This window comes from Centroberyx gerrardi, chromosome 4 (assembly GCF_048128805.1).
Source record: "Centroberyx gerrardi isolate f3 chromosome 4, fCenGer3.hap1.cur.20231027, whole genome shotgun sequence".
Classification (NCBI taxonomy): domain Eukaryota; kingdom Metazoa; phylum Chordata; class Actinopteri; order Beryciformes; family Berycidae; genus Centroberyx; species Centroberyx gerrardi.
In genome coordinates, this window is record NC_136000.1 from 4,490,810 (window position 1) to 4,517,677 (window position 26,868).

At 39.0% G+C, this 26,868-nt stretch overlaps 3 protein-coding genes across 5 annotated transcripts; all 3 read left to right on the forward strand.

Annotated features, from left to right (window-relative positions):
* Window positions 1-951: 951 nt before the first annotated feature.
* LOC139933273 (high choriolytic enzyme 2-like) lies at window positions 952-6,176 on the forward strand. Of its 2 annotated transcripts, none has more exons than XM_078283176.1 (7): window positions 952-1,046; window positions 2,092-2,131; window positions 2,907-3,059; window positions 3,543-3,660; window positions 4,400-4,578; window positions 5,238-5,319; window positions 6,050-6,176. In XM_078283176.1, exons 1-7 carry the CDS (start codon window positions 978-980, stop codon window positions 6,174-6,176), a joined length of 768 nt encoding a protein of 255 aa, XP_078139302.1. In that variant the 5' UTR covers window positions 952-977. The 2 variants fall into 2 exon arrangements, with proteins under 2 accessions (XP_078139302.1, XP_078139303.1); XM_078283177.1 differs by having other exon boundaries at window positions 978-1,046; window positions 2,083-2,131.
* A 1,663-nt stretch (window positions 6,177-7,839) lies between these two features.
* LOC139923488 (hatching enzyme 1.2-like) lies at window positions 7,840-12,322 on the forward strand. The gene is made up of 8 exons (XM_078283178.1): window positions 7,840-7,908; window positions 8,738-8,783; window positions 9,368-9,520; window positions 9,864-9,981; window positions 10,257-10,435; window positions 11,122-11,203; window positions 11,521-11,654; window positions 12,201-12,322. The coding sequence occupies exons 1-7, from the start codon at window positions 7,840-7,842 to the stop codon at window positions 11,642-11,644; spliced, it is 771 nt and encodes a 256-aa protein (XP_078139304.1). The 3' UTR covers window positions 11,645-11,654; window positions 12,201-12,322.
* Window positions 12,323-14,486: 2,164 nt separating this feature from the next.
* LOC139919450 (high choriolytic enzyme 1-like) lies at window positions 14,487-18,836 on the forward strand. Of its 2 annotated transcripts, none has more exons than XM_078283179.1 (7): window positions 14,487-14,558; window positions 14,737-14,776; window positions 15,193-15,348; window positions 16,285-16,402; window positions 17,091-17,269; window positions 17,994-18,075; window positions 18,707-18,836. In XM_078283179.1, the coding sequence occupies exons 1-7, from the start codon at window positions 14,487-14,489 to the stop codon at window positions 18,834-18,836; spliced, it is 777 nt and encodes a 258-aa protein (XP_078139305.1). The 2 variants fall into 2 exon arrangements, with proteins under 2 accessions (XP_078139305.1, XP_078139306.1); XM_078283180.1 differs by having other exon boundaries at window positions 15,196-15,348.
* Window positions 18,837-26,868: the final 8,032 nt, after the last annotated feature.

The following is a 26,868-nucleotide window of genomic DNA, read 5'->3' on the forward strand; positions in this document are numbered from 1 at the left end:
GAATAAATATAATTTTGGTACCGCAAACCTTTGGCTTGTGTAGCAAGTGGCCTCACTGCTGGTCCAGCCTCACATACAGCCACAGAGGGAGATTATTACTGTTTCTTTAAGTGACTAAGGAGACATTTTGCATCATAAAACATCAAATTAAATGTGTATATATTACATGTACATTAATATATCATACTGTTAGAAATTGTGTCAGAATTTGTGTGTGTCTGTGCAGCCCAGGATGAGTGAGGGAGGGATTATTTTACCTGGTGTGTGGTGGGTGTCAATTTCTGAGATGAAGTATGCTGTTTTAAATAAAACCGTATGTTTTTCATGTTATTATAGTATTTATACTTAAGAGGAAATGGAATTGAGTGCATGATGACAGCACATGTCTATGTGACAACATGCCCGACTTGGGGTAAGCTGTCACAAGTTGTCAAGTGGTATTTCATCAGTAATAACTTTTGCTTCCAGTAAATTGTTAAAAATAAAAAAATCAAATTTTTTAGAGAAGACCTTAATCTGTCTAGAACAATATATATTATATCTCAGTCGTAAGGCACTGCTGAGAAATACACCAATGAGTAAAGAGTGTGACAAAATGCCCTGGTCTCCCCTACATCACTGATTAACCTGGAAATCATATTTGATTTGGTTCATTTCACTGTCACATTTTTAGTACTTTTCAGTGGTGGTTCACTTAATAACAAAATAAAACCATCCAGACTAATCCTGTGTATCCATATGCAACAAGCAGCTGTTCCAACAGCGTACATTCACACAAGGCTTAATGTATATTTTCCAGGAGGGGAGAAAATATTGCTGCTATAAGCAGATTTGTGGGAAGGTGGGAACTGGCAGCATGTTTCAAGGAAATGTACATGTTATCAGCAGGCCGAGCAGAGAAGCGGAACAGATCGGACTATAAATGGGGGCTCCAGCACGGTCCAGACATTAACACTGTACGCCTGCAGGTTGTTAACATGGCTGCCTTGAAGTTCACTCTGGGTCTTGTGGCCCTCCTTGTGGTCTCTGCCTGGGCTGAGGAGGAGGTGAGCAACTTCCTGTGTCTGTGGAGTGTCTGTGGGTTTTCTGAAGATGAATCTAGTAACACATCGAACACCAGTAACACGTTTATTCTCTTTTGTTTCCTCTCATTTTGCTGTGTGACATCTGGATTTTTCTGTGAGTATGAACACATTTTATCAGCTATAAAACACAATAAACCACCACTTATTGTTTGAATAGAGAGCATCATGCTGGACGAGTTAAACTCAATTGCATGCAGTGGATTACTTTAATTGTCAGAGAACCTGGAACAAGAATGAACTGGTATTATGATATTACATGTCAGAACCAGAATCACTGTAATAGCCAGGTACAGCACTGTATATCTCAGTGAGACATATTGACAACTTACAGAGTGTCACAGTACATGGCACAAGGACAACAGGGCCTCACATATAGTGCAAAGGAAAAGTGCGAGATATATGATGAAAAGTAGACTATTGCAGTCTACATCAAGGTTATTATAGTTTTGCATTTTTCATTAGTTTTTATTTTTATTTCGTTTTGACTTTTTGTTTTCAATTTCAGTTTAGTTTTAATTCGTTTTCAAAGCAGGTTTGCTAGTTTAGTTTAGTTTTTATTTTTTGAAAATGCTTAGTTATAGTTTAGTTTTTATTCGTTTCAGTGTTAGTTTTAGTGTTTTTTTGTAATATGGGGTATTTGTCAGGGGCAAAAGGTCAAAAAAAATTGGAAAAAAAAAATTGGAAGATAGACTTCATATCCCACAATACTAGGCTTATGTATGAAATAAATTGACAAAGACGAAAACTAAAGACATTTTCTCTATAATTTTAGTTTATTTTAGTTAGTTTTGTAAACACACAATACAGTTTCAGTTAGTTATCGTTTTTTTATAAAGCCTTGTTTTTATTTTTATTTCAGTTAATGAAAATGTTTTTTCACACCTAGTTTTCGTTATTTCGTTAGTTTTCGTTAACGATAATAAGCTTGGTCTACATAAATACATTTAACTATCTAGGTGATTTCTTACTAATAAATTATGTAACTTCCCTAATTCAGGTTGGTCAGTCTGTCTCCGAGCGCCTGTGGAAGGCCAACAAGGATGTTGGTAAGACAAAAAGCATTTCACTACTTTTGGGCAAAACCCTCTTATCTCCAGCTTGTGTATTTTTTGTTTTGCTTGCTTGAATTGAAAGTTTACATTACAGTCATTCATGTGTTGAGTGAGTTTCATGACTGTTAGACACCTTGAAAATCTCTTAAAATAAAATTTCCAAATACGTGAGCATCAATGAGAAAATAAGCATTCCTACTCCTGATGCCTGCAAACTTTGGGAGATATGTGTTTTTTTGTTTTTGTTTTTATTTGTCAAGCCACAGTCATATTATCTACAGGGGGAATCACAAACCTGAAAGATGTTATTGCATATAGATTCTATGATTATATTAAGTTTATTTATATAGCACCATTCATACATAAAATGCAACTCAAAGTGCTTTACATAAAATAGATTGATTAAAACAATAGATTAAAAACAGTAAATGGACCATTACATTACACATTTAAAATTACATTAAAATTTCAAAATCAAAAATAGTCCAGCATAGGAATGACCCTCTATGCCAATGACAACAGCAATTCTAAAATGATCAACTCATAAAGTGACAAGCAAAGAGTAAAACAGAAGAATAAAAAACACTGTAAAGGGTTAAAGGCAATGTTAATTAAAAGCTATAAGTTTGAAGGAGCTCACTGAACTCGCCTGTCTGATATCTGTTGGTAGGGTGTTCCACAGTTTGGGGGCATGATTGAAGTAACCTGCATCCCCAATCTTTTTATGACTGCAAACTTGCATTGAACGCGCCTCTCCTGAACCCACCAGTGCACACGGAGGAGGAGCCCTACGTCCTGGACGACATCGCTTATGACAATGAAAACGAGAGGAACGCTGACCCCTGCACGTCCCGCGGCTGCATGTGGGGCAAGTCCAACGACGGCAAGGTCTACGTGCCTTACTCCATCGCCAACCAGTACTGTAAGTAGCTTTAACACTCTGACATTCATCCAAAGACTAAGAAAAATGAACAATGCTGCCTTGACTGTAAGAACGTCCTCCTGAGATTTACCTTTACATTTTCATATAAAATAGATAAACAATGTTAGATGTGAAAACGCAACCAACCCTCCAACTAGCAACTACCCTCCAATTGTATTTGAATGGTTTCATCACAACATGAGACATTCACCATTTGGAAAATTTGACACTTACTCAAAGAAAATGACTTCTGGCTTTAAAGTAAAATCCATTATGTAATATTATTGTTGTCAGTCATCTGAAGCCGTTTGAAGAACATTTTAGAAGATGTAATATTTTGGAAAAACTGAGCATTCAACATTGGTAAATTCTTTTCATATTTTTCTTTCTTCAAAACAAACAAAAATTTCCAGAAAAACATTTCTGGAATTAAACTTTCAAGCCAAATAGTTTAACATGCACACGTATGTCGTCTCTTCTCAGCCTCCCGCGAGCTGTCAATCATCGAGCGCGGCCTGCAGTCCTTCTCCAGCTTCTCCTGCATCCGCTTCGTCAGACGCACCAACCAGAGAGACTACCTGAGCATCCAGTCCCTCAATGGGTAACATCTGTGTGTGTGTGTGTGTGTGTGTGTGTGTGTGTGTGTGTGTGTGTAGGCCTATCATTCAGTCCAACTTGTATTTTGCGGAATGTTAATTGTAATATAATGGATATCTAGCTATCAGAGGCGAAATCCTGTTTTTTCCATCCTCTGACCATCTTGATTAAAAAATGTCTGAGCTGAAGTTCCCATAAACTCAAAACCATTTGAAGGATTGGAATCCAAAACATCTATATCCATTTTGGATGAAAAACATACTCATTTTGTTACTCAATATATCCAATTTACAATTAAAAGTGTTACGATTTTGTGGCCTTGCTAATAACAACACATAGATAGGTAACTATAATTTTACACTGTCAAATTGTGGATTTTCCCCTTTGTGGGTATCACATTGATTTTATATAGATAACCTTCATGCCTCAATTGCCAAATTTTGTAAAAATATGTTTTCATTCTTTAATTTTCACTCATTATTACTCCTATTTACATGAATTACTCCTTTAGCATGCAAACAAAGTGACTCCTATTGTTACATAAAGACTGATACACAAAATTAAAACAAGTAATGTTACTTTCTAAAGCAGAGTGGGAAACTTAAGTCCTTGGTTGACAAAACGATCACACTTTTACGGACTGGATCCTATTTTAGAACTAACTGAACGATATACTCTACAACTCTTCAGTTCATTGGTTAATATGATAGTTAACCTCCTGGTTCATATTTGTCTGGCTGCAGATGCTACTCGTTCGTCGGTCGCCGTGGAAACGCCCAGACGGTGTCTCTGAGCCGTCAGGGCTGCGTCTACCACAACACCGTCCAGCACGAGCTGCTGCACGCCCTGGGCTTCAACCACGAGCAGACCCGCTCCGACAGGGACAAGCACATCCGAGTCCTGCTGCAGAACGTCCAGTCCGGTCAGCACACACACACACACACACACACACACACACATACATGATCATGATCCATCCTTTGACTACATTCTTTCCCAAACCACTAACCCTAACCTTAACCCTTATCCTAATACAAACCTAATCCTAACCCTAATTCTACTCTTTGCTCTAATCCCAAATCCTAATCCTAAACTAATTTTAACCTTAATTTAATCTAATCCTAAATCCAATTTTACACCTAAACCCAAGTCACAATCCTAAACTAACTTTAACCTTAATTTAACCTAATCCTAGATCTAGTCTAATCCCTAAACCAAAATCATAATCCTAAACTAACTTTAACCTTAATTTAACCTAATCCTAGATCTAGTCTAATCCCTAAACCAAAATCATAATCCTAAACTAACTTTAACCTTAATTTAATCTAATCTAATCCTAAATCTAATCGAACCCCTAAACTCCAGTCATAATCCTAAACTAGCCCCTTAAAGAAGTGAGGACTGGCCAAAATGTCTTCAGTCCAAAGGTCTAAAACTCAAACTATTTTTCTCAAGGATAGCAAAACATGCAAAACACACACACACACACACACACACACACACACACACACACACACACACACACACACACACACAGTTTACCATATTTTTATATTTTTTCTGCTTCTTTTTACCCTCCAGGCATGGAGCACAACTTCAACAAGATCAACACTCTGAACCAGGGAACGTCCTACGACTACAACTCTGTCATGCAGTACCACAGGTTGGGAACGCCACATCAACTTCTTCTTACGTCTTTATTCAGATAACCATTCGCTGATTTTATAATCATTTGTTACGTTCATTTAACTTTGTATGCTCGTTCTTGGGAGTAACATCCCCTAACTCCCTCACTTGTTGAATACATGTTGAAGCTGCTGATAGACAATGTTGAGTATTTAAATTTGACTAATTTCATGCCGAAAAAGTGCAAATATCCAGCGTTTGCCCCAAATTTTATTCTTGCCAGGGTGGAAAAGCCTCTGAAACAGCACTGAGAGAGTTATTCAGTGTCTTCTTTTAAACCCCTCCTTAAGACTAATTTCTTTCAGCTTGCTTTTACGGTAACTTTTATTTATTTATTTATTTATTATACTTATTTTCAGTTTGTATCTTAAACTGCTTTTATCTTAAACTACCAGTACTACATTTTTCTCATTTCTCATCTCTGTGTTTTGAAAAGTGCTCTCTAAATAAAGTGTATTATTATTATCATGGGGCACAGATGTGAAATGATCAATTCTCTGTAAAAAAAAAAAAAAAAAAAAAAAAAAACAGCACAGAAATGAACTATGTCAGTTGAATTTTGGTGAGACGACAGAGTCATATTTTTTGCAGCACAATCCTCTGTTTATCGCCACTGTTGCCGAAGAGCTGAGGACCTCCAATATGGCCGCCAGAGGGCACCTTGCATCACCTGAACGCTCACTTAAGTGTGTTCTGTGTTATCCCAGGTACGCCTTCTCCAAGAACAACCAGCCCACCATGGTTCCCATCCCCAACCAGAACGTTGAGATCGGCAAGGCCACCCAGATGAGCCAGAACGACATCACCAGGCTCAACAAGCTGTACAAGTGCTGAACAGTAAGGGAAACACGACACCTGGCATAAAAACCTCTGCTGCAGTACATTTTCCCTGTAGGAATATCTGGGGCCACCCATAGGAAAATGCATGAACGTGTATATGATGCGTGTATGACTTTAACATGAGAAATTTCTGTTTCTTTTTCCCAACAGGTGACCGAAATGGCAAAAGAAAGATCACCTGACTGTTTTAAACTCTGAGGTTGTTTTTTTTCTCTTTAATGAGGTTTAACACTGTTTTGTGACAACCGCTAATAAACCTTCATTTACACATTCTGTCAAGACTTGTGTGCTCTTTGTTCTCTTAAACATACAGAGATGTTACGAAAACCTGAGGTTATTTTGTTTTTCGATTTTTAAGTTTGTATGTTGTAAAAAGGAAGATATGAATGTGTGTGTTAAGTTATGAGCATTTGAATGTTGTAAGGATTTGAGTGTTAACATCGATAATTCCCAAAATGCGTAATATCTATTTTGTCGTTTACCAGTAGACTCTTATATTTACCAAAGCACAGGATGTGATGCAGCGATGCCTTGTGCTGTTTAGGGTGTTTGTCTACACAGAAATCTGGCTTGTTAAAGGAAAGCGGATTGAGTGAGAGGAAGTATGTCATTGAGGTTATCATAAGAGCAGTTCCCATCAAGACGTCCCATTACATTAGACCCACAACACCAGAAAGAGGAACGATAAATTCTGGCCTCTATACTGTCAACACTGATCAGAATGAGGTTCATGCTTAGCTCAGAAAATTAGTTATTTCTACTTCTAGCATGAGAATGACAATGAAATAACAACATGAACACTTTATTGATCCCTGTAGGAATATGCTTACCCTGCCATTTATATTCAGTGATAGATCTGAATGCTCTGAATGGATACATGGTAACATGCAGAGATTTGGATAACATGCAAGTCAATGAGAGCCGTCAGTCTCATGCTTACCTTACCTTTTTGTTTTATTCTTGGCTAACATTTCAATTTGGTTTTGTCTTTGTTCATTCACTAATCAGTTAGATACAAATGACAATAAACAGTTCAACCAATTCTTATAGACAAAACTTCTTCAGCAGCCCCTAAAAGAGTTTCACATCCACCCATCCAACCTGTTTCTCATTTCTCACTTCCTCACTAGTCAGGAGTTAAAAACATTATCAGAGTTATATTGCAGGAGCATGCATATATTGGGTAATATCTGTCAACCTCTTATTATTTACTGTGAACTGATAAATGTGTCTTGTTGTCTATCAAACTCAGCCAACACTGAAAATCTTTCAAGCCAAGCATCTGGCTCAATATCATACATTCACAGAAGATTAGAAAGGCTCTTATTCCATCTTTATTAACTTGCTATGGGAATACGCAATGTGGCGTCAAGGTGAAATACTCTAATCAGTTGCTTCATTTTCTTTTTTTTTACTCCATTTATTCATTAAACTGTCCTAAATATCCTAAAAAGGACAGTTATCCGGTGCAAGTGATGCTTTATAATGCAATGTTGCACCACTGACCACGATTCTTCCCCCTGAGGGATAGAGGTAAGTATCAACTGCTGTTTTTGACCCCTTGTTTAACCAAGTTGATTAAGAGCACATTCACATTTACAGGAAAATATGAGGAGATATGAGCTTGTTTGTGTCTTGCTGCAGGTTATTGGTTGACATGGCTGTGCTGAAGTGCATTGTGGGTCTTGCGGCCCTGCTGGTGGTCTCTGCCTGGGCTGAGGAGGAGGTGAGCCTCCTTCTGATTGTTATGTATCTCATCTACTCTGATCTGGAGAGAACTCACTGCAAACCGGTTTCTCTGTCTTCCCTTTTTTTCTATGTTTGATGTCTGGTGAACTCCCAATTCTGTAAGTTTACATCTGTTTTACATACAAATGCAGTATTGACCTCAAGTTAAAATGCATCAATTATTACAAAAACACTGGCATATTGAAGTTTAAAATTGTATTACATAGAATATTTTATTTAAGTTATGTAATTATGCTACATAGTCTATATATTTGGGCAGGGCACCAAGAGTGAATGACACTTGACTAAAGAAAAATATGACTATCAAATAACTATTACTATCAGAAAAGTAAAATCATTATTATATAGTACTGATTTACCAATGCTGCATTACTCCCTCCAGATAACTCCTCTCTAATAAGGCCTCCAATGTTTCTTTCAGTTATCAAAACAGGAAAAAGAAAGCCATATAAACCCTTGAACACACACTGTAACGTGTTGATCGTGTTGCTCTTTAATTAGAAATTCCTTAATTATGCATGCATAAATTAAACTGTAAGTTGTCTGCCCCTGGTTATCAGTGAATCAAAGTTGCAATGAAAATTCAAGTTGTAATGTGACAATCAATAATCAAGCCTAATCAGCTTTATCTCAATACATGTGAGCCACAGGATCCTGGCATTGAACTAAGATTGCATACAGTTTGCAACAATATAAATGCATTACGCATTAGTGTGATCACAGTGTTAGAACTGAACTTTTTTGTGTGATCAGTGACCAATCGCTGAACCTAATGCTTCAATCGTTCCTTCCTGTAGGTCGCTAAGGCTCTGACTACTTCAGAGCGGATTGAGAGAGTCAACAGGGATCTGGGTAAGATGTTTTAGAGTTTCCAGAGAGTTTAGTTTAGTTCACTTTTTAAACCTATCAAATCCCCTTGTTTTAAATTGTCTCAAAACACACTTTTACAGACTGGCTTTTATATGTAATCTTTTGTTCAGTTCTGTTATGTTCTATAATGTTTATCTTAAATTTTCCTTTTACCATAATAGTTTCAGTTTATTCTGGTGCGATGTAAAATGTCTTTTGTTGTTTGTTGTGTCTTATGTTGTTTTTTGCTTTAATTTTTTTTCTTATTGTTTTGTTTTTGCCTGGTTCTAAATTGTATTGTATTGTGATACGTTTAATCTTGTTGCCTGTAAACCTTGTCTTAGAAAAATGCTATATAAATAAAATTATTAGTATCATTATTATAAACCTTAATGGGAAAAACTCTAACTAAAGAACATGCATAAACTCAATAAGGGAATAATTTTCTTATGTTTTTTATGTTTGTTTTTTAGTAAACTGTATAATCTTGTTGTTGTTGTTGTTGTTTAGGTTTCTATAAGACCTGCACACTTGCACACTTATATTTCTTTTCCATTTTGCATTTTTTCATGCATATTTTGCTGCAGTCCGGACTCCCGGTGAGCCCTACATAGAGGACGACATCGCCTATGAGTCTGAGGCTGAGAGGAACGCCGACCCCTGCACCTCTCGTGGCTGCATGTGGCCCAAGTCCTCTAATGGAAAGGTCTATGTGCCCTACACCATTTCCTACGAGTACTGTAAGGAGGAAATAGCACATTTTTTACCTTAAATCAAATGGTTTTTTTCATTGCACACAATCGCTAACTGTCTATTTTTAGCAAGTTTTACCCAACAACTTTTGAATCTCGAACAAAAACTTGCATTTAAAAGTCTTATGCTTAACATGTCGGTGTCTGCATTTGTGTCACAGTATATGCTGTAAAAGTTGTCAGTCACCAAGACAAATTCTTTTACATTTATTGCACTTTGTGATTACAGTAAAGTGATTCTGATTTTGTCATGTAATATCATAGTACCATATGATTCTTGTAGCAGGCCCAATACCAGTTTAAAGTGATTCTTACGTTTCTGTTCTCCCAGCGCCCCGTGAGTTGTCGGTCATCGAGCGCGGTATGCAGTCTTTCCACGCCGTTTCCTGCATCCGCTTCGTCAAACGCTCCGGCCAGAGAGACTACCTGAACATCCAGTCGCTCAGTGGGTAAGGACATATTTCACATAGAGCAGGAATTGCTTTGCTCATCTGGAATTGTTTTAGTTTGTTTTCCTTGAAGATAAGCTGTTCTTTTTATAGGCTTCTTTTTTTTATTTTCATCTCTTGGGATATTTTTCCTCTGTAGTTTATTGGTGTATTATCACTTTAATTTGGTGTTTTACCACTGGGCAAATAACTAAACTAAACCAAACTAAACAAATCTACTGCTGTCAAAAGTTGGTGTCCTTGAATGGATTGAGTATTGTATTGAAATGTTGCAGGTGCTACTCCTCCATTGGCCGTCGTGACAACGGACAGACTCTGTCCCTGCGGCGTCCGGGCTGCATTTACCACGACACCGTCCAGCACGAGTTACTGCACGCTCTGGGCTTCCACCATGAGCAGGCACGCTCTGACCGAGACGAGTACATCCGCATTCTGCTGGAGAACGTCACCTCTGGTTTGTCTATATACAACTAACTATTATAATTATTATAACTATACAAACACAGCAGTTATATTTACACTTTAGGAATTTAGCTTATGCTCTGAGCTGGAGGGACTTACAATGGATGCAACAGCAATTTTTATTTTTTATTCTTTTTTTTTTAAAATCCCTGTTCTAATCTTGTCTGTTTCCTTCTTTATTTTATCTTTATCCTCATATCTGGTTTAATTTGTCTTTTTATATCTTATTTTTTTTATCCCAGTTTGTAACCCTGTCTCATTATATTCGTATTTTAATTTATTTGATTTCATTTGATTTGATTTCATTTTATTTTGTTTCATTTAATCATAATTGTACTGGTTTCATTTTTAATCTCGTCTTCTGTTCTATGTACTCGGTGTACTTGTTTATCTTAACTGTTAAGCACTGGAAAGCACTTTGTAACAGTTGTTATAAAAGGTGATATATAAATAAAGTTTATTATTGTGTTATTATGATTATGATTATTATTATCATCATAATTATTATTACAATAAGCTTTAATTCCTAGATCAACAACATTACAAGCAACCAGCAATAAGGAGTGGCAGGGTCAAAGCTCCAGCATCCACACAACAGATGTATAATGAATACAGACACAGACAGACACATGCACAACACATCTGATGTTAATTCTACTCTCTGTTCTACTTCTTTAGGAAAGGAGCACAACTTTAACAAAGTCAATACTCTGAACCAGGGCACCACCTATGACTATGGCTCTGTTATGCATTACAGCAAGTGGGTAAAAAACACTGTGTTTCTTTGGTGGCTACTATTTGCATTTGTAGTGGAGAGCATGAGAAATAGCAATAGCAAGTGCTTCGACTGCCTGGACAACTGCTTGAATGTATATGTTATTACGAATTTATCTGATGAGGTAAAAGACAAGGATGCTCAATCTCACCCAGGTACTTTTAAAAAGAAATCCCCCAGATTAAACTATTAAGTATGTATATTTTCTGTGTAAATCCTGTTGTCTGTTTTGTTTAGCCCATTGCTGCTCCTTTGTAGTTACTGGTTTTGCCGTCTATCTGCCGATCATTTGGTGGTTTCAGGTACGCCTTCTCCAAGAACAACCAGCCCACCCTTGTGGCGATCCCTGACCCCAGTGTTCAGTTTGGGACGGCCAGTGAGATGAGCCAGAAGGACATCACCAGGCTCAACAGGCTGTACTGCTAAACAGTCGTGGGTAAATGCAACTATCACAACAGATTTTGTCAGCCGACACAATTTCTCATATGAATTCCCATTATTCATTATTAAAGGAAAGGAGTAAGTGATTTATGTTTGATTGTTTCAGTTTGTTTTGTGTTGTTTGAAAGGGATCTGGTGACAAAAGAACACAGTCAGAGCTCGGGTTTAGTTAGTTTAGTACATAATAGCAGTCAAAAAATGAATTCCTATCAACCTACTGACTTCTTTTCACTATTCCATGTATATTCCATGTTTCCTCTACAACATTCCTCAATCTGTACTGTTGAAAAATGTGTCATTATTGTAAATAACTCTATACACATGGGCTGCACTCCAATTCAGGAGTTAGTGAAGTTATTCAACTGACAATTCAGTTGAATAACTTCACTCTTTATTTGTATATTCAAGATGAGTTTTCAGTTCTGGTGCCTTCTTCAGTGGCTGACATTATTGTAAATACACACAATAAACATTTGATCAGAAAAACAAAAAGATTCTGGGAATAAGGTGCTATAAGCCTTTAACGTTTGTTTTCAAACAGGTGACCAAGATGCTGCTGAGAGTACAGAGTCAAGTTTCTCACATATGTGGTTAAAACTATCTGTTGTTGTTAAAACTACAATGTACTGTAATCACCATCAATAAACCTGCATTTAAACATAAGCTTGTTCATTTACTTCAGAATTGTGTTTCTAAAAATTTTGGTCAGTACTGGAAATGATTTGTCACTCATAATCAATATGATGTCAAGATTTGAGTATTAAAATGACACCAAAAGGGAGTAAAGCCATTATTTTTAGAGAAGGCGCAGCTGTAAAAATAGAGTTGGGATACATTTGATTTTGGTCCCTCACAACTGTAAGTTGTTGTAAGTTCAACTGAGCTATAAACATAACATACAAAACTTCATAACTAGTTTTCACTTTGGATTTTGAGCCATGCTCAATTGTCCTAGTCCTTGTTTTTATTCCTTGCATGGAAAAAAGAATGAAATCTGAGAGGGAAACAGTAGCTGGACACAAAAAAGAAAGTTTTTGTGGGATTTAGTACATGAGGGACTCCAGACTGGGTTTGTTGGCAGCAAGAAGGTTGTGAGTTTGTATGTCTACCCCTTTCTGTGTGGAGTGTGTAAGTTCTCCCTGTGGGTTGCGTGGGTTTCCACCCACAGTCCAAAGACATGCAGGTCAGGTGGACTGAAGACACTTGAAGACACCATATGCATGAGTGTGTTGGTGTGTAGTCTGGTACATGATGCTATGTAAAGCCCTTTGAGACATGCTTGTGATAGGCTATATAAATAAGGGGCTATACAAAATAATGATAATAACATATAATAGTATAAATAATAATAAAATAAATTAGACTAGACACTGGGCAGCTAAAAATTCATCACATTATAATTTAGGCAGCATTTACCAGATGCCATTATCCAGAGAGACTTACAGTTAGTGTAACAGTAAAATAAGTGAACATTCAACAGGGTGAGAAAGATAATTCAGCATGCCATGAAAACAAAAAGTGCCACAACATTAAACAAGAAAAGTAAGGTAAAAACATCACTCCTAGCATCAGTTATATTAAGTCATTATTGAACATTTTAACAGAAGGGTAAGAAGAGGTTCCACTAACGGAGGCTATTTTGTTGCATTTTGCATTTTTTCGTTGTGATCACTTTTTGCTCTATTTTACAATCTTATATCTAAGTTCCTAATCACATGTAAATAATTCCACAAATCTGACCATAATGATCATAGCATGTATTCTGTTTGGCCAGTAGAGTATTAGCACTATAAAGATGCTTTGTCTTTAATATTTTAAAATTGATATTATTTCTATTTACATGCTTTAGTTTCTTTTAACTCGCATCCTGTTGCACCTTTTACTCTTTGTACACGCTTGTTGTTTGATGCTGCAGTGACCCAGTTTCCCCTCAGGGATCAATACAGTTCAAGTTACCTTATTTTACATTTTGAAGTGTTCCGTTTTAAGCTTAAACTTAAACTACCCATAATTGCACACATGATGATTTAACTGAATTTAATTGAGTATCAATGCATGCGTGTAGAGCAAGTAATAAACAGCATAAATATTCATTCTGGTCAGTATTTGAGTTTAATATTCAGTATAGTCAGATGGTCATTCTCATTAAACATTCTCCTGGTGAAGAAAAATAGGAAAAACCACAATTCATCCTGCTAGCACTGCTAGTCTATCTGCATAGTATGTCTCAGCATGCTGTAGCCTGTGATGCTGGAGCAGTTCATGTAAAATATCCTTTATGTAAAAATGTTTTTGTCACTAATCATTATTGTTATCAATGATTGTTTGCCACAACAAAATGAGCAACCCAATCATTTCCCTGTATTGGTTTGATATAACTGTCATTGTATCGTCAACTGCTTTGGCAACGTTGTTACAGTCATGATGTCAATAAAGTATCTTTGAATTTGAAATGACTGGCAACGTATTCTCACATCATTTGCAAGGACACATGCATCCAAACAAGATTAGAATAGTTTTTTTTAGGTAATGGAAAGTCTCAGTATTAATTCCAACTTGTTATGGGAATATGCAAGGTGGCATCAAGGTGAGATATTCTTATCAAGCCGCAAAGTTTTTTCTCATTTCAGTGTCCAAAACCAGACTCTTATCCAGTCCAGCCTGCACTTTATAAAGCCGTGTGAAACCACAGTGAGCTGGATTTCTGTCAGCACGGGCGCTGTAAGGATCACTTTCTTACCTAGTAGTCTATTTGTCAACATTTTATCAGTTTTTCATTCAGTCATGAGTTGTTGTTGATGTCTTATTAAACAGGTTCTTGGTTGACATGGCTGGTTTGAAGTTCAGTCTGGGCCTTCTGGCTCTGATTGTAGTTTCCGTCGGGGCTAAAGAGAAGGAGGTGAGTTTTAGAGCCTGTTCTGTCTTTCTGTACAGGTCGATCTTTCCTTCTCAGCTGTTCTGTTTACTTTTAATTTGCTGAATAATCACTATTTTTCAGTTTTTCTACAGAAACTCCTGATATTAGATGTGTATTTTTATGTTTTATGAATTTCTCTCTTTCCCTCTCTCTTATTTAGACTATGTCTGAAAGGATTGAGAAAGCTAACCGAGATATTGGTGAGACAATTTACAATTCATGTCCTGTTAACACATCGCACTTAAAGCTGCACTGGGTGAGATTTTCTATGTAAAAATACAGTCATCTTATCAGCCTGCCGCAAAGAAGACTGTCCCATCCAGCCTAATTGAGACGCCTTGGAGTCACCGTATCTGCCCAAGTTAAATTCTGGTGTCTGTATGATCACTGGTGGGAAATCAAAAAGTGACGAATCAAAACATTCAAGTGAAATCCAAACTGTCCAGAGAAAGCTGGACTGACGATGAGTTACAGGATTTCTTGCTGCCGATGTGTGAAAATTGCATAGTGCAGCTTTAACGTGTGAAAACCTCAACAGAGAAAAGTCATCATTGGACCGCAGGATGTCAGCTCTCTCATGCTGCTGATTTCAGAGTGTGTTTTGAATGTTTTGAAGCAGTCGGTTCTCCTGCTGGGCTCTATGTGGTGGATGACATCGCCTACGACTCAGAGAGCGAGAGGAACGCCGACCCCTGCACGTCCCACAGCTGCAGGTGGGGGCAGTCCAGTGACGGCATGGTGTACGTGCCCTTCATCATCGCAAGCCACTACTGTAAGTTATTATGAATAAGTCTAATTAAAAAGAATTATGGCAACTCTATACTACACAGAGCAAAGGCCCATTCACACCTGGAGCAAGATAACTATAACTGTAAAAAGATTTAAATCATTCCAAATCAGTAGACTGTCTGTGTTCCCACTACAGCAAGAACTATAAAAACATCCAAAACCATAACTAGAACTATATTTTTGGATCGATCTCAGAGCGATTTTTTAATTGCAGAGTCAACTGTAAAACATTTTCATTAGATTTCTGACAGTGTATATAAAATTCTACATATACTAATACATATACTAATACATATACTGTACAATATATGTCAATATTACATAAATGATCATGTTAATATATTTTCTACATGCATTTACAGATATTTACATACATGGTAGGCTACAGAAATACATTTGACATGGAAAACATTTAAGTGTCTCTTATCCCAGGGTTAGAGCATTATCCAAGAATATTTTGACATATGAGCTTAACCCAGAATTCACTATACTGTACATCAATGTTTTTACTGATATTATTATTATTATTATTATAGAATATATTATTCATGAATATAGACTCTGTGGTGTATGTGGCCCTATATGGCCATATGTTTTAATAATAATAATTATAAACGTTTCAAAAACACAGTTACAAAGTGGTTTACAAATAAAAGGGGAAAATGAATGAATAAACATATACATGGTAAGACAACCGTAGAGTAAAAACCAGTGACTTAAAATAGTTTAAGATACTTTAAGATACTAAATGAAAAAAGTTTAATAAAAAATATATACTGGAAAAAAAATCACAAGTGAGTCTTAAGGAGTGATTTGATAGAAGACACTGTAGTTTTGGGTAGGGATGTAAACATTTGCATTAGTATTGATTCTGTGTTTACCGTAGCCTCTGTGCCTTGTCTCGGTTTTCTACCCGCAGCCTCTCGAGAGCGGGCCATCATCGAGCGCGGCCTGCTGTCCTTCCACAGCGTCTCCTGCATCCGCTTCGTCCCCCGCAACCAGGAACGAGACTACCTCCACATCCAGTCTCTGGACGGGTTCGTCCTCCGGGTTTTCTGGCTTTATGTTTTTTTCACCCCTGTCCCTAAGAGTCTCTGCTTTCTGTAAACAAGGGAGAAGGGTTTTGCCATCCATTATTCTGATTTTAGGCCTTGAGTTTAGTTTAGTTCAGTTCAGCAAAAATAAAATAATTAAAGGTGCTGCATGTATCATTTTTACACACCAATATATCATTCTCAAATGAATAGTGATACCTTAGTATAAGACTTGATATTATACAGAGGTCGAGATGATTGTTCTCCTCTATCCCAAACAAGTAGTACTGTTAGTGCTAGTGTTTCTCCCTCCCTGAAGAGGATCGACATGTTGGAAGTGATTTTTCCATCTTCCTTTCTCTCCTTCCACCACCTGCTGTTTTCTTCTGAAAGCTTTAGCTCTATTTGCTCTGGAAGTTCAGCACCCTGTTCTTGTTTCGCGCCATAAAGCGATCCAGCAGATTTCCCTCCAAATCCGACCAGGTGGAGAAACAATGGAAAATGCAGAATAGACTGCCAATCTCCTTAGTGATGGTTTCATTTGTTTACAGTAACTATACTAACGTCTCCAAATTAATGTGGTAATGATTTATCGATGTTAAAAAGCCACACGCAGCACCTTTAAAAGCATCAGGTTAGCCAACACATATATCACCCAATACATATATTATTCTTCCAAAACACATCTCAGGTGTTATTCCTACGTGGGTCGTCGTGGAAACGGCCAGCCTCTGTCTCTGATGCGGCAGGGCTGCCTGTACCACGACACGGTGCAGCACGAGCTGCTGCACGCCCTGGGCTTCCACCACGAGCAGTGCCGCTCCGACCGGGACCGCTACATCCGCATCCTGCTGGAGAACATCACTCCAGGTGGAACCGCACACTATGACACACACACACACACACACACACGTTATGCTGCACACCCTACATACATCCTTTTCCAACTTTTAATTCTTATATGAAAAAATGGGAAATTGATCCCAGACCAGGCACTCGTGAAGGTTTTAACTTTAAAAAGCCTTTATTAAAACTGGCTAGAACATTTTAAAAACACTTTCGCCTTCATCTGGGTGTAGTTTCAAATAATCCATTCTTATGTTGTAATTGTCAGTAGCATTATGTTTCATACCCCTCATATGCCTCCATTTTTGTTAATACTCTCTTTTTGTTTGCTGTATCCTGTCGCTGCATCATAGTGTTTCCCCACAGAGAATAATGCTAATGCTAACAGGAAAAACACCCTAAATCTTGACAATCTTTGATTCCTTTATGACTATTGTTATTTCTAATCTTTAGTCTATTAACATTTATCCTCCCATGCACACGCAGTGACATACATACATACACACACACAGGGCACAGACACACACACACACACACACACACAAGCTCTGGCGCTTAAAAAAATGTGATGTGCTTGGTATTTCCTGTTTTATCTCTTGTTTTTGACCTTTGTTCTCAGAAGAGCACTTTGTGACTTTTGACTTGACTCATTTAAACTATAATTGGGTGATAACCTGTTGTCTAATGTAGAGTATTAAATGCTATTCAATAGAGCGTCGCTTTTATTTTCCCCCTGCTTCATCGGCAGGTTGGGAGTACGCCTTCGACAAGGAGAACACTCAGAACCAAGGAACCTCGTATGACTACAACTCCGTCATGCACTACAGCAGGTTGGTGACGCTGCAGCAGCAACACACACACACACACACACACATACACAGGGATTTAGGCCTAAACACACAGATAGTATAGAATATATCCTATTTATTGTCATTCTAGTGTCAAAATTGCATATAGCAGTTTTAAAATGGGGTATCTACCTGATTTTCAGTAATCCTAATTCATTCATCTTGTGTCAACTTGTCCTTAACTGACTCTTACCCCTTCGCTAACTGTCTTTAATTGTTTTTAATTGCCACCCCATTCCCTTTCCTTCCGGGTTCTCATGTATTTAGATATTGTGCACTTCTTTTTCTTCTTCTTCTACTTTTTCAGTAAACCTTAAAAGTCTTTTAGAGTGACTGTCACTTCTTTATTGCATGCAGTGCTTTTAAATCCCTAGAGGGGGGGGTGGGGGGGTGGGGGGTGGGGTGGATGTCTTGGTTTTATCTTTTTGTTTCTCCCTTATTTACTCTGGTTAATATTATAATTACTACTTATTTTATTTTTATTTTCTGTCATTGACTGTGCGTAGCATTGTTATTATATTATGCTATGTGATTTTTTCCTTTTCCTTATTGTATGCATAAAACTTTAATAAAGAAAAATTTGATCACAAAAAAAAAATGTTTTTAATTGCAGGTACGCCTTCTCCGACAACGGCCAGCCGACCATGGTGGCGATCCCTGACCCCAGCGTGGTTTTCGGTGAAGCCACCGAGATGAGCCAGAACGACATCACCAGGCTCAACAGGGTGTACAACTGCAGATAAACCAGACAGGTAAACACACACACACACACACACACACACACACACACACACCACAAATACAGTATCAACGCTATGTCATCTAAACAGCTAGCTTACATATCAGCTAAATGATAAAATAAATCCATTGTGCCTAATTCAGCTACTGTGCAACAACCTGGGACCAAACAAAATATTCTATTCTATTCTATTCTATTCTATTTGATGAAAGAGTATCATTGAGTTGTGTTATTTGTCATGCAGAATGTGTTTTTCTCTCGTATGTGTTCTTATTATTCTTATCTTTATTCTTGTTCACATTGCTATTGTTATTTTAATGTAGCCTATGTGTAATATATTACGTTCCAGTCTTTATCTTTATCTTTATCTGAGGGTTGTAATATTGAAGATAATAATAATAATCAATAATAATGAGGGATACTGTAGCTGTTACCTTGGCAATAACTGATGGGGATCTGAATAAACCGTAAGCACTTAACCACACATGTATAGTTCAAAATATTTGTGAATTAACTCTGAAATAATTCATATTTCAAACAGATGGAGGATCCATGTTCAGGACTTCTGCAGCGCTCAGGCCGGACGCTCTGCATGTACTGGTCACAATAAAACTAAATGGAAAACTGTGTTTCAGTGGTTTTTCATGTCACATTGTTTATCATGTCACATTGTTTATCATGTCACAAAGTGGGATTTGGCAGGTGGGGGAACCCTGTTTCGAGGGGGGGGGGGAAGATACATAATTGGTGGGTACAAAAACACAACAAAAAAACAGTAATTTAAAACAAATTTCCTGCATTTCTACACCACCTAACCTCTTGGATTAAGTCAAGAAACAGCAACCCTGTATAATGTTAACCAAAAATGTGAAATTATGTTATATTACTAGATTTCAGCATTGAGGTGCTTACATTCATGATTTTGCATAGGCATAGCCTAAAAACCTATTATTGGGAATCGCGAGTTTCAGAGCGACAGACACAGAGCGTCCCCGTAACCATAGCAACTCACTCTCACTCCTGCCTGCGTGCGCACGGCGCGAGAGGAGAGGGAGAGACACAGAAGAGCCGCGGACTGAGATTACTCTGAGCAGCATGCATGGGAATAAATTACAATATAATAGATTTGTGTATACTTCTCGCTACTCAGATGGTCTGAATAACTCTCTGCTGCACGGTGCTGCTCTGTCTCGTCTGTCCGTGTGCTGTCAGTGTCTCTTTTCGCACCGCGACTTTATCAGTTATGAATTTGTTTTTCACTGCGTGAGAAAATGGACCTTAGCCTCTGTCTGCTAGTGTTGCTTGATAAACTCACTTTTCTTAGAAAAGAAAGAGGTGATGAGCTGCGCCCTGCTCTGCTCCTGCCCTCCTCCTCCTTCCTTTCTTTTCTTTTCTGACTTCCTGATTCATCTGCCCTCTATCAGTTTCCGAACGCACAGCAAAATCACATCAAACCATTTTTTTTGGAGGGGGAGGGGGACATGGATTGGAAAATTAAAACTACTTTAATCACATATTGCATACTTTGTGGGTTTATTATTTTTAATTCTGAAGTATCAAATGCCTTTGCAGGATCTACAGAATACATTAATTCATACATCTTTCTGGAATTGTTGTGGGCCCTCTGCAGCTGTGGGCCCCTAGAATCGTCACCACCTTTCACCCCACTAGCGACGGCACTGGATGTATCTGAACCGATCACTAGTGACCGACGTATCTGAACCGATCACTAGTGACCGACGTATCTGAACCGATCACTAGTGACCGACGTATCTGAACTGATCACTAGTGCTCACATGCTTTAATTCCCCTTTTTACTCTAGTTAGAGAATGTGGTCATATTTGTAATATTAATTGTATTTCTAATATTAATTATATTTCTACTTATTGTTGACATTATCTATTTATACTAACCTATTTATGGTACCCTTTTATTAGGGTGGTCTTTCTTATACTTATTCTAATATTTTGCACTTCTCTTGCTATTATGTATGTTCTGTATTATGTGAGCATCTACCAATGTCCTCACATGGTCCACTTGACTGAAGATTAGCCTAGCCTACTATATGGCTTGGATTTGCCTATCTTCCATTGGGATCTTACTTCTATGTAGCTACATCTTTAGGTATGATTCAGTTGTGATTGACTCTCCTCTTTTTTGTATAACCTACAGTTCTGTGGTCTTTACTCCTATATGATATATATTTTTTGGAGTCTTGATATTGGATGCTATGTATAGATTTCTGGATGTTACAAAAAAACTTTTCTGATTGTTGATTAATCTTTTGATTGCCATACCTTGCCACCTGGATGGACCCTTTTACCTCACTAGGCACTGATTTGTTCCATGAGGTTACCTGATTACCTTGGCCCTATGATTGGACCATCTTATTTCCTGTTCCCCTTTATAAACATTGTATTGTTTATTCAGCTACCTGACGAAGGTCGCTTGACCGAAACGTTGTGTCACTTATTAAATTCTTGTAAGTGAAGACAGTGTGCGGGAGTCTACTGATTTGCACTTTGTCCTGCTCCTCCGACGTACCTGGTGCATGCGGTTGTGCAAAGATCACCTTTTTGTTTGCCAAAAATTCCTGACAAAAGCAAAGCTGAAACCTTTCTGAGGAGATGACATTCTGTTTTCTAATGGAAAGTTTGTGAACAATAAAAAAGTCATAATCTATACAGTTCTTATACTAAGCTATTTATAATACCAAAAGAAAAAAATATGCTATATTGAGAAATGCTTTTAAGTAATTGTAAAAAACTGGTCTGGTCGAACACCAGCTCCTTACTGAGGAGAGAAAAAGAAAATAGCAACCCTGCAGTCACAACCCTTCTCCTCTGGGAAAGCCAGCCAGAACGCCCTAAAACAGACGGCAAACTAGACTGCAAACTAGACTGCAAACCAGCCACACAATGAGCCAGAAAACCAGCCAAATGATCTAATTTAGGATCATTTTAGTGGCCAATTTGTTGTGAAATTTGTCTTTCTGCATAACCCTTCTGGACACACATGCACACACACATAGCATCCTAGACATATGCATTTCTGCAAAGAGGTCAGTGTGTCTGCAGCAGTGCGGAGGTTCAGTGCCTTGCCCAGCGGCACAGAGTCAGGACCCGATCACACATGATGCGTTTTAGCCACACAGTGCGGCCTTTTCTAGTTCTAGACTCACTGTGAGTGAAGCGTTTTTTGTGCTGCTTTTGCAATGCTGGCTGCCTTGTGTTTTCCTGCTCTAGGCGCCTTGCATTTTTGCACTTTGAAAACCCCAAGTTGAAAAAAGTTCAACTCGGAGCGGAAAGCCGCCCTATTATATTATATTATATTATATTATATTATATTATATTATATTATATTATATTATATTTGGAGTAAAGGTCAGTGCTGTATTACTGTACTATCACTTTTTAAAGATGTCTCATTGATCCATCATAGTGCACTAGGTTGTAAATTAAACATATAAAAAAGCAATACATATATAAAAAAATAAATAACCAACATAATAACATAATATGTATATTGAATTGTTTTTTTATTTTGAAGAGGAAAACAGATGGAGGTAGGTATGGTTCTACGATGTTAATCTCCACTGTAGGTGTTATCATCCTCTTCTTTTTTGATGCCTGTTTAATTCCTCTGGCTGTGGGCTTGAACAGTGACTTCAGCATAGTGGTCTTCCTGTTCAGGGTCAGGCATGAAGGACAGAAATTTCCAGAAAAATCTCCTGACACCCTTATTCTTCTTTGCCTTCTTCTTGCCGTGGGTTTGATCACTGAGGGCAGAAGCATCGTCCTCTTCATGTTCGATGGACGTCTTTGTTTAATTCCTCTGGCTGGAGGCTTGATGCATGAAGCATGGTCGTCCTCCTGTTTGATGTCAGTTGTGCAGGTCAGAGATTTCCAGAAGCCTCTGAAAAATCTTCTGATACCTTTCTTCTTCTTTGAGAAGCCATGGGTTTCATCACTGGAGTCTGAAGCATCGTCCTCCTGTTTGATGCAAGTCTTCGCCCTCTTGCTGCAGGTTTGATCACTGAGAGCAGAAGCATCGTCCTCTTCATGTTCGATGGACGTCTTTGTTTAATTCCTCTGGCTGGGGGCTTGAACAGTGACGTCCCAAGCGAAGTCTGCAGCAAAGTAAACTTCAGCATGGTCGTCCTCCTGTTTGATGTCAGTTGTGCAGGTCAGAGATTTCCAGAGGCCTCTGAAAAATCTTCTGATACCTTTCTTCTTCTTTGAGAAGCTGTGGGTTTCATCACTGGAGTCTGAAGCATCATCCTCCTGTTTAATGCAAGTCTTCGCCTTCTTGCTGCAGGTTTGATCACTGAAGGCAGAAGCATCGTCCTCTTCCTGTTTGATGGACATCTTTGTTTTGGCCCTCTGGCTGGGTGTTTGAACAGTGACGTTCCATGCAAAGTCTGCAGCAAAGAAAAATTCATCATGGTCGTCTTCCTGTTCAATGTCAGGTGTGAAGGTCAGAGAATTCCAGAGTCCTCTGAAAAATCTTCTGATGCCCTTCTTCTTCTTTGCCCTTTTGCCGTGGGTTTCATCACTGGAGTCTGAAGCATCGTCCTCTTGTTCGATGCAAGTCTTCGCCCTCTTGCTGTGGGTTTTCCAGAGTCCTCTGGAAGATCTTCTGCTACCCTTCTCTTTTTTTCCCCTTGGCTTTATCACTTGGCTGTCATCCGACTCAACTGCCTTGTTGATTTTGCCAAGGTAGTTTGTGGCCAAGTTGTGGGCATCTGCCGCCTCATCATCTGGGGTCAAGTTGTCTGAGGCCATAACCGGCTTTGTCTCCATCAAAGCCATGGTGGCCTCAGCTCTCTCAATGGCAACCCTGACTTTGTTTGCCAACTCAGTGAGGGTTGGCTCTTCATCTGCAACCACAACAATGTCAGCCTGCAAAGCAGAAGCTGAACATTCAGTGGTCGGGTCAGCTGGAGCACTGAGCTCCATAACAGCAACCTCCTGTGCCACAGCCGTGGCACTTATGTTCCTTTGGACAGAGGTAGAGTGGGAGGGCTGGGAGGTACCGGAGGCCTGGGTGGTACCGGAGGCCTGAGAGGTACGGGAGACCTGGGAGGTACCGGAGGCCTGAGAGGTACCGGAGGCCTGGGTGGTACCGGAGGCCTGAGAGGTACGGGAGACCTGGGAGGTACCGGAGGCCTGAGAGGTACCGGAGACCTGGGAGGTACCGGAGGCCTGAGAGGTACGGGAGACCTGGGAGGTACCGGAGGCCTGAGAGGTGCCGGAGGCCTGGGTGGTACCGGAGGCCTGAGATGTACGGGAGACCTGGGAGGTACCGGAGGCCTGAGAGGTACCGGAGGCCTGGGTGGTACCGGAGGCCTGAGAGGTACGGGAGACCTGGGAGGTACCAGAGGCCTGAGTGGTGCCGGAGGCCTGGGTGGTACCGGAGGCCTGAGAGGTGCCGGAGGCCTGGGTGGTACCGGAGGCCTGAGAGGTACGGGAGACCTGGGAGGTACCAGAGGCCTGAGTGGTGCCGGAGGCCTGGGTGGTACACGAGGCCTGGGTGGTATGAGAGGCCTGGGTGGTATGAGAGGCCTGGGGGGCACGGGAGGCCTGGGGGGCACGGGAGGCTTGGGGGGCACGGGAGGCCCGGGAGGTACGGGATTGCTGGGGGGCACGGGAAGGTACAGCAATGAACAATCTATTCCAAAGTGCTGACCTGGAGTTGGATGGTTCCGCGTATTCCAGCATATCCATTATTGTCATATACTCAGTCGACAACATCCAGAGTGCGTTCTCCACGTTGAGATGGAGTGTGGCCTCTTTCGGGTTGTCGGTGAAGCACAGCTCTGGGTTGGTGACCTTGACCTTGCTGATCAAATTGAGTAGCCGACTCCAGACTAGCCGGCGTTCTTCTCGGCAGCTGTATCGGCGGCCATCGTCCTGAGAGAGGGCCCCTTTGAGGACCCTCCTGACGGACTCCTTGCTCAGTATGAGCGTCTGGAAGAAGAGAACAAGAGAACAAGAGAAGAAGAGTAATGGTTAATTGTCATTTTATTTAATCTCCATGTCTCACAAATGTATCTATAGAATAGAAAACTCATTGAGGCAATTTGTTTTGCAGCTTAAAAAGCAGTTACAGCAGACAGCGCTTATTTCAACATTCAGCACACACTCATATCACACAGTAAAAGTGGAATCACCTTTTTCACGATAAAAAGCATACAGTGCAGCACTAATAATACAGTTTCAGAGTTTCAGTGCTTTGTTGTCAACAACCCTCAGGTGACATGCACATAGCAAGATAAAATACATACTATACAGCACATATAATACAATATGTACTTATCCGTCCGTATGTACTTATCGACATTAGAGGAACTGCAGCTTTCAGCCACTTCCTTATTGGCTTCAAAATTCACCCGAGGTTTTGGCCGCTTGTTCCAGACCACCTTGTCTATCACAGACTAAGCCAATGGGCTTCTACACTGTCATATAGGGGAGGAACACAATGTGGAAGAAAGCCAAAGTAGCATGCGGCTAACACTAAGTCTGTCTGGCTTTTTTTGGCCTCAACAACCACTTTTCCAGAAAGAATACATTCATCTAAGATAGATTTCACTAAATATTGATGTTATTAATAGTTATAAATTAGTTAAATATCATTAATTAGTAACTTCTGTCATGCCGGCGTTACCGCTAGGTGGCGCTTGGAGGTAAGACTACATTATATCTACTCAAGTTCTGTGTTAACAAAGCTATGACTGATGCACAGCATGGGACATGTAGTACAGTTAAACCTGAGAATCAGATTATATACTAGATTATACTAATTTCCATTTTCCATTCCATTTTCTCCAATTCAGTTCAGTTATTAGAGAGCTAGATAACAGGTGCATTCCCCACATTTCTCCACATTTCAAATTTTTTACATTGATAATATTTCCTAATATTAATTTGAGAAAGTTAAAGTATTTACTTACAGTCATCAAACTTCAGATTCCTTGAGGTTCTGTAGAAAAAGTCTTGAGGATTCGATTTCTGCTGTGTTATGGTTCGCTGTGAGTCTCAGTAGCCAAATGACCGACCGAAGCCTCAACGCTGGTATTTATTGGCGAATCCATGGAATGTTCAGCTTCATGTGTCATTGTGACTTCATAAGGCTCACCTCTGGAGTCTGCCTGTACAGATGAGCGCCTGTGTATTCCTGTGCAGAGCAGCTCATTGTGAGGTCATTCTGACAGTAAGCATCAAGTGGAACCAATAATTAAAGACCTCAATTTCATCTTCAGTAACATTGAATTATAAATTGAACTATCTCTATATCCATGATTCATGACTCAGATTCATGAATAACTACTGAAAAAGAAGTAGGGGCCACATCAGGTTCTGCAGCAGATCCTGCAGTGCATCAGGGACTTTTCAGTTGTATCTTGCTTTTGCATGTTGGCTCAAAACTCAAATGCATGTTTTAAAGAGTAATTGATCTACAACTGGCTATTAATACTGACATTAACTTGAAGTGTCAAGGTAGCCCAAATTGCCTTATCAATGCCACAGCTGGCAGATGGTTGGAAAAGGCCACAGTTTTAAGAGCAATCAAGCTCTGAAAACAATGAAGACACGTCCCAAAACTGAATAAGTCACCAAAACAGCAGATTCTGTCACACTGACCAAAGAAAACACTAAGAGCAGCGGTCAATACTGCAGTGAGCCTTTGTGTTATATGGATCTTTGGTTGCTAGTATAAAATATGCATAAGCTACTATAGATAATTTGCTTATTTTACTTATGCTTGTAAAACAGCATGGGACCTCTTGTTTTACTATGTACTATACTGGAAGAAAGGATTATACACAATATAAATACTGCAAATACTACAGAAAAGGCTTCCAAGTATTTTACTTGTTCACATTCTACAGTCAATACATTCATGTTTTTTTTTTTTTTTGCATAATTACTAGATACACAAAGTAAAATAGTTATAGAAATAAATATTCCAATACTGTAATAGGCAATACATTCGCAACTCTGTAACCAATGCGGACACACGAGAGAGAGAGATA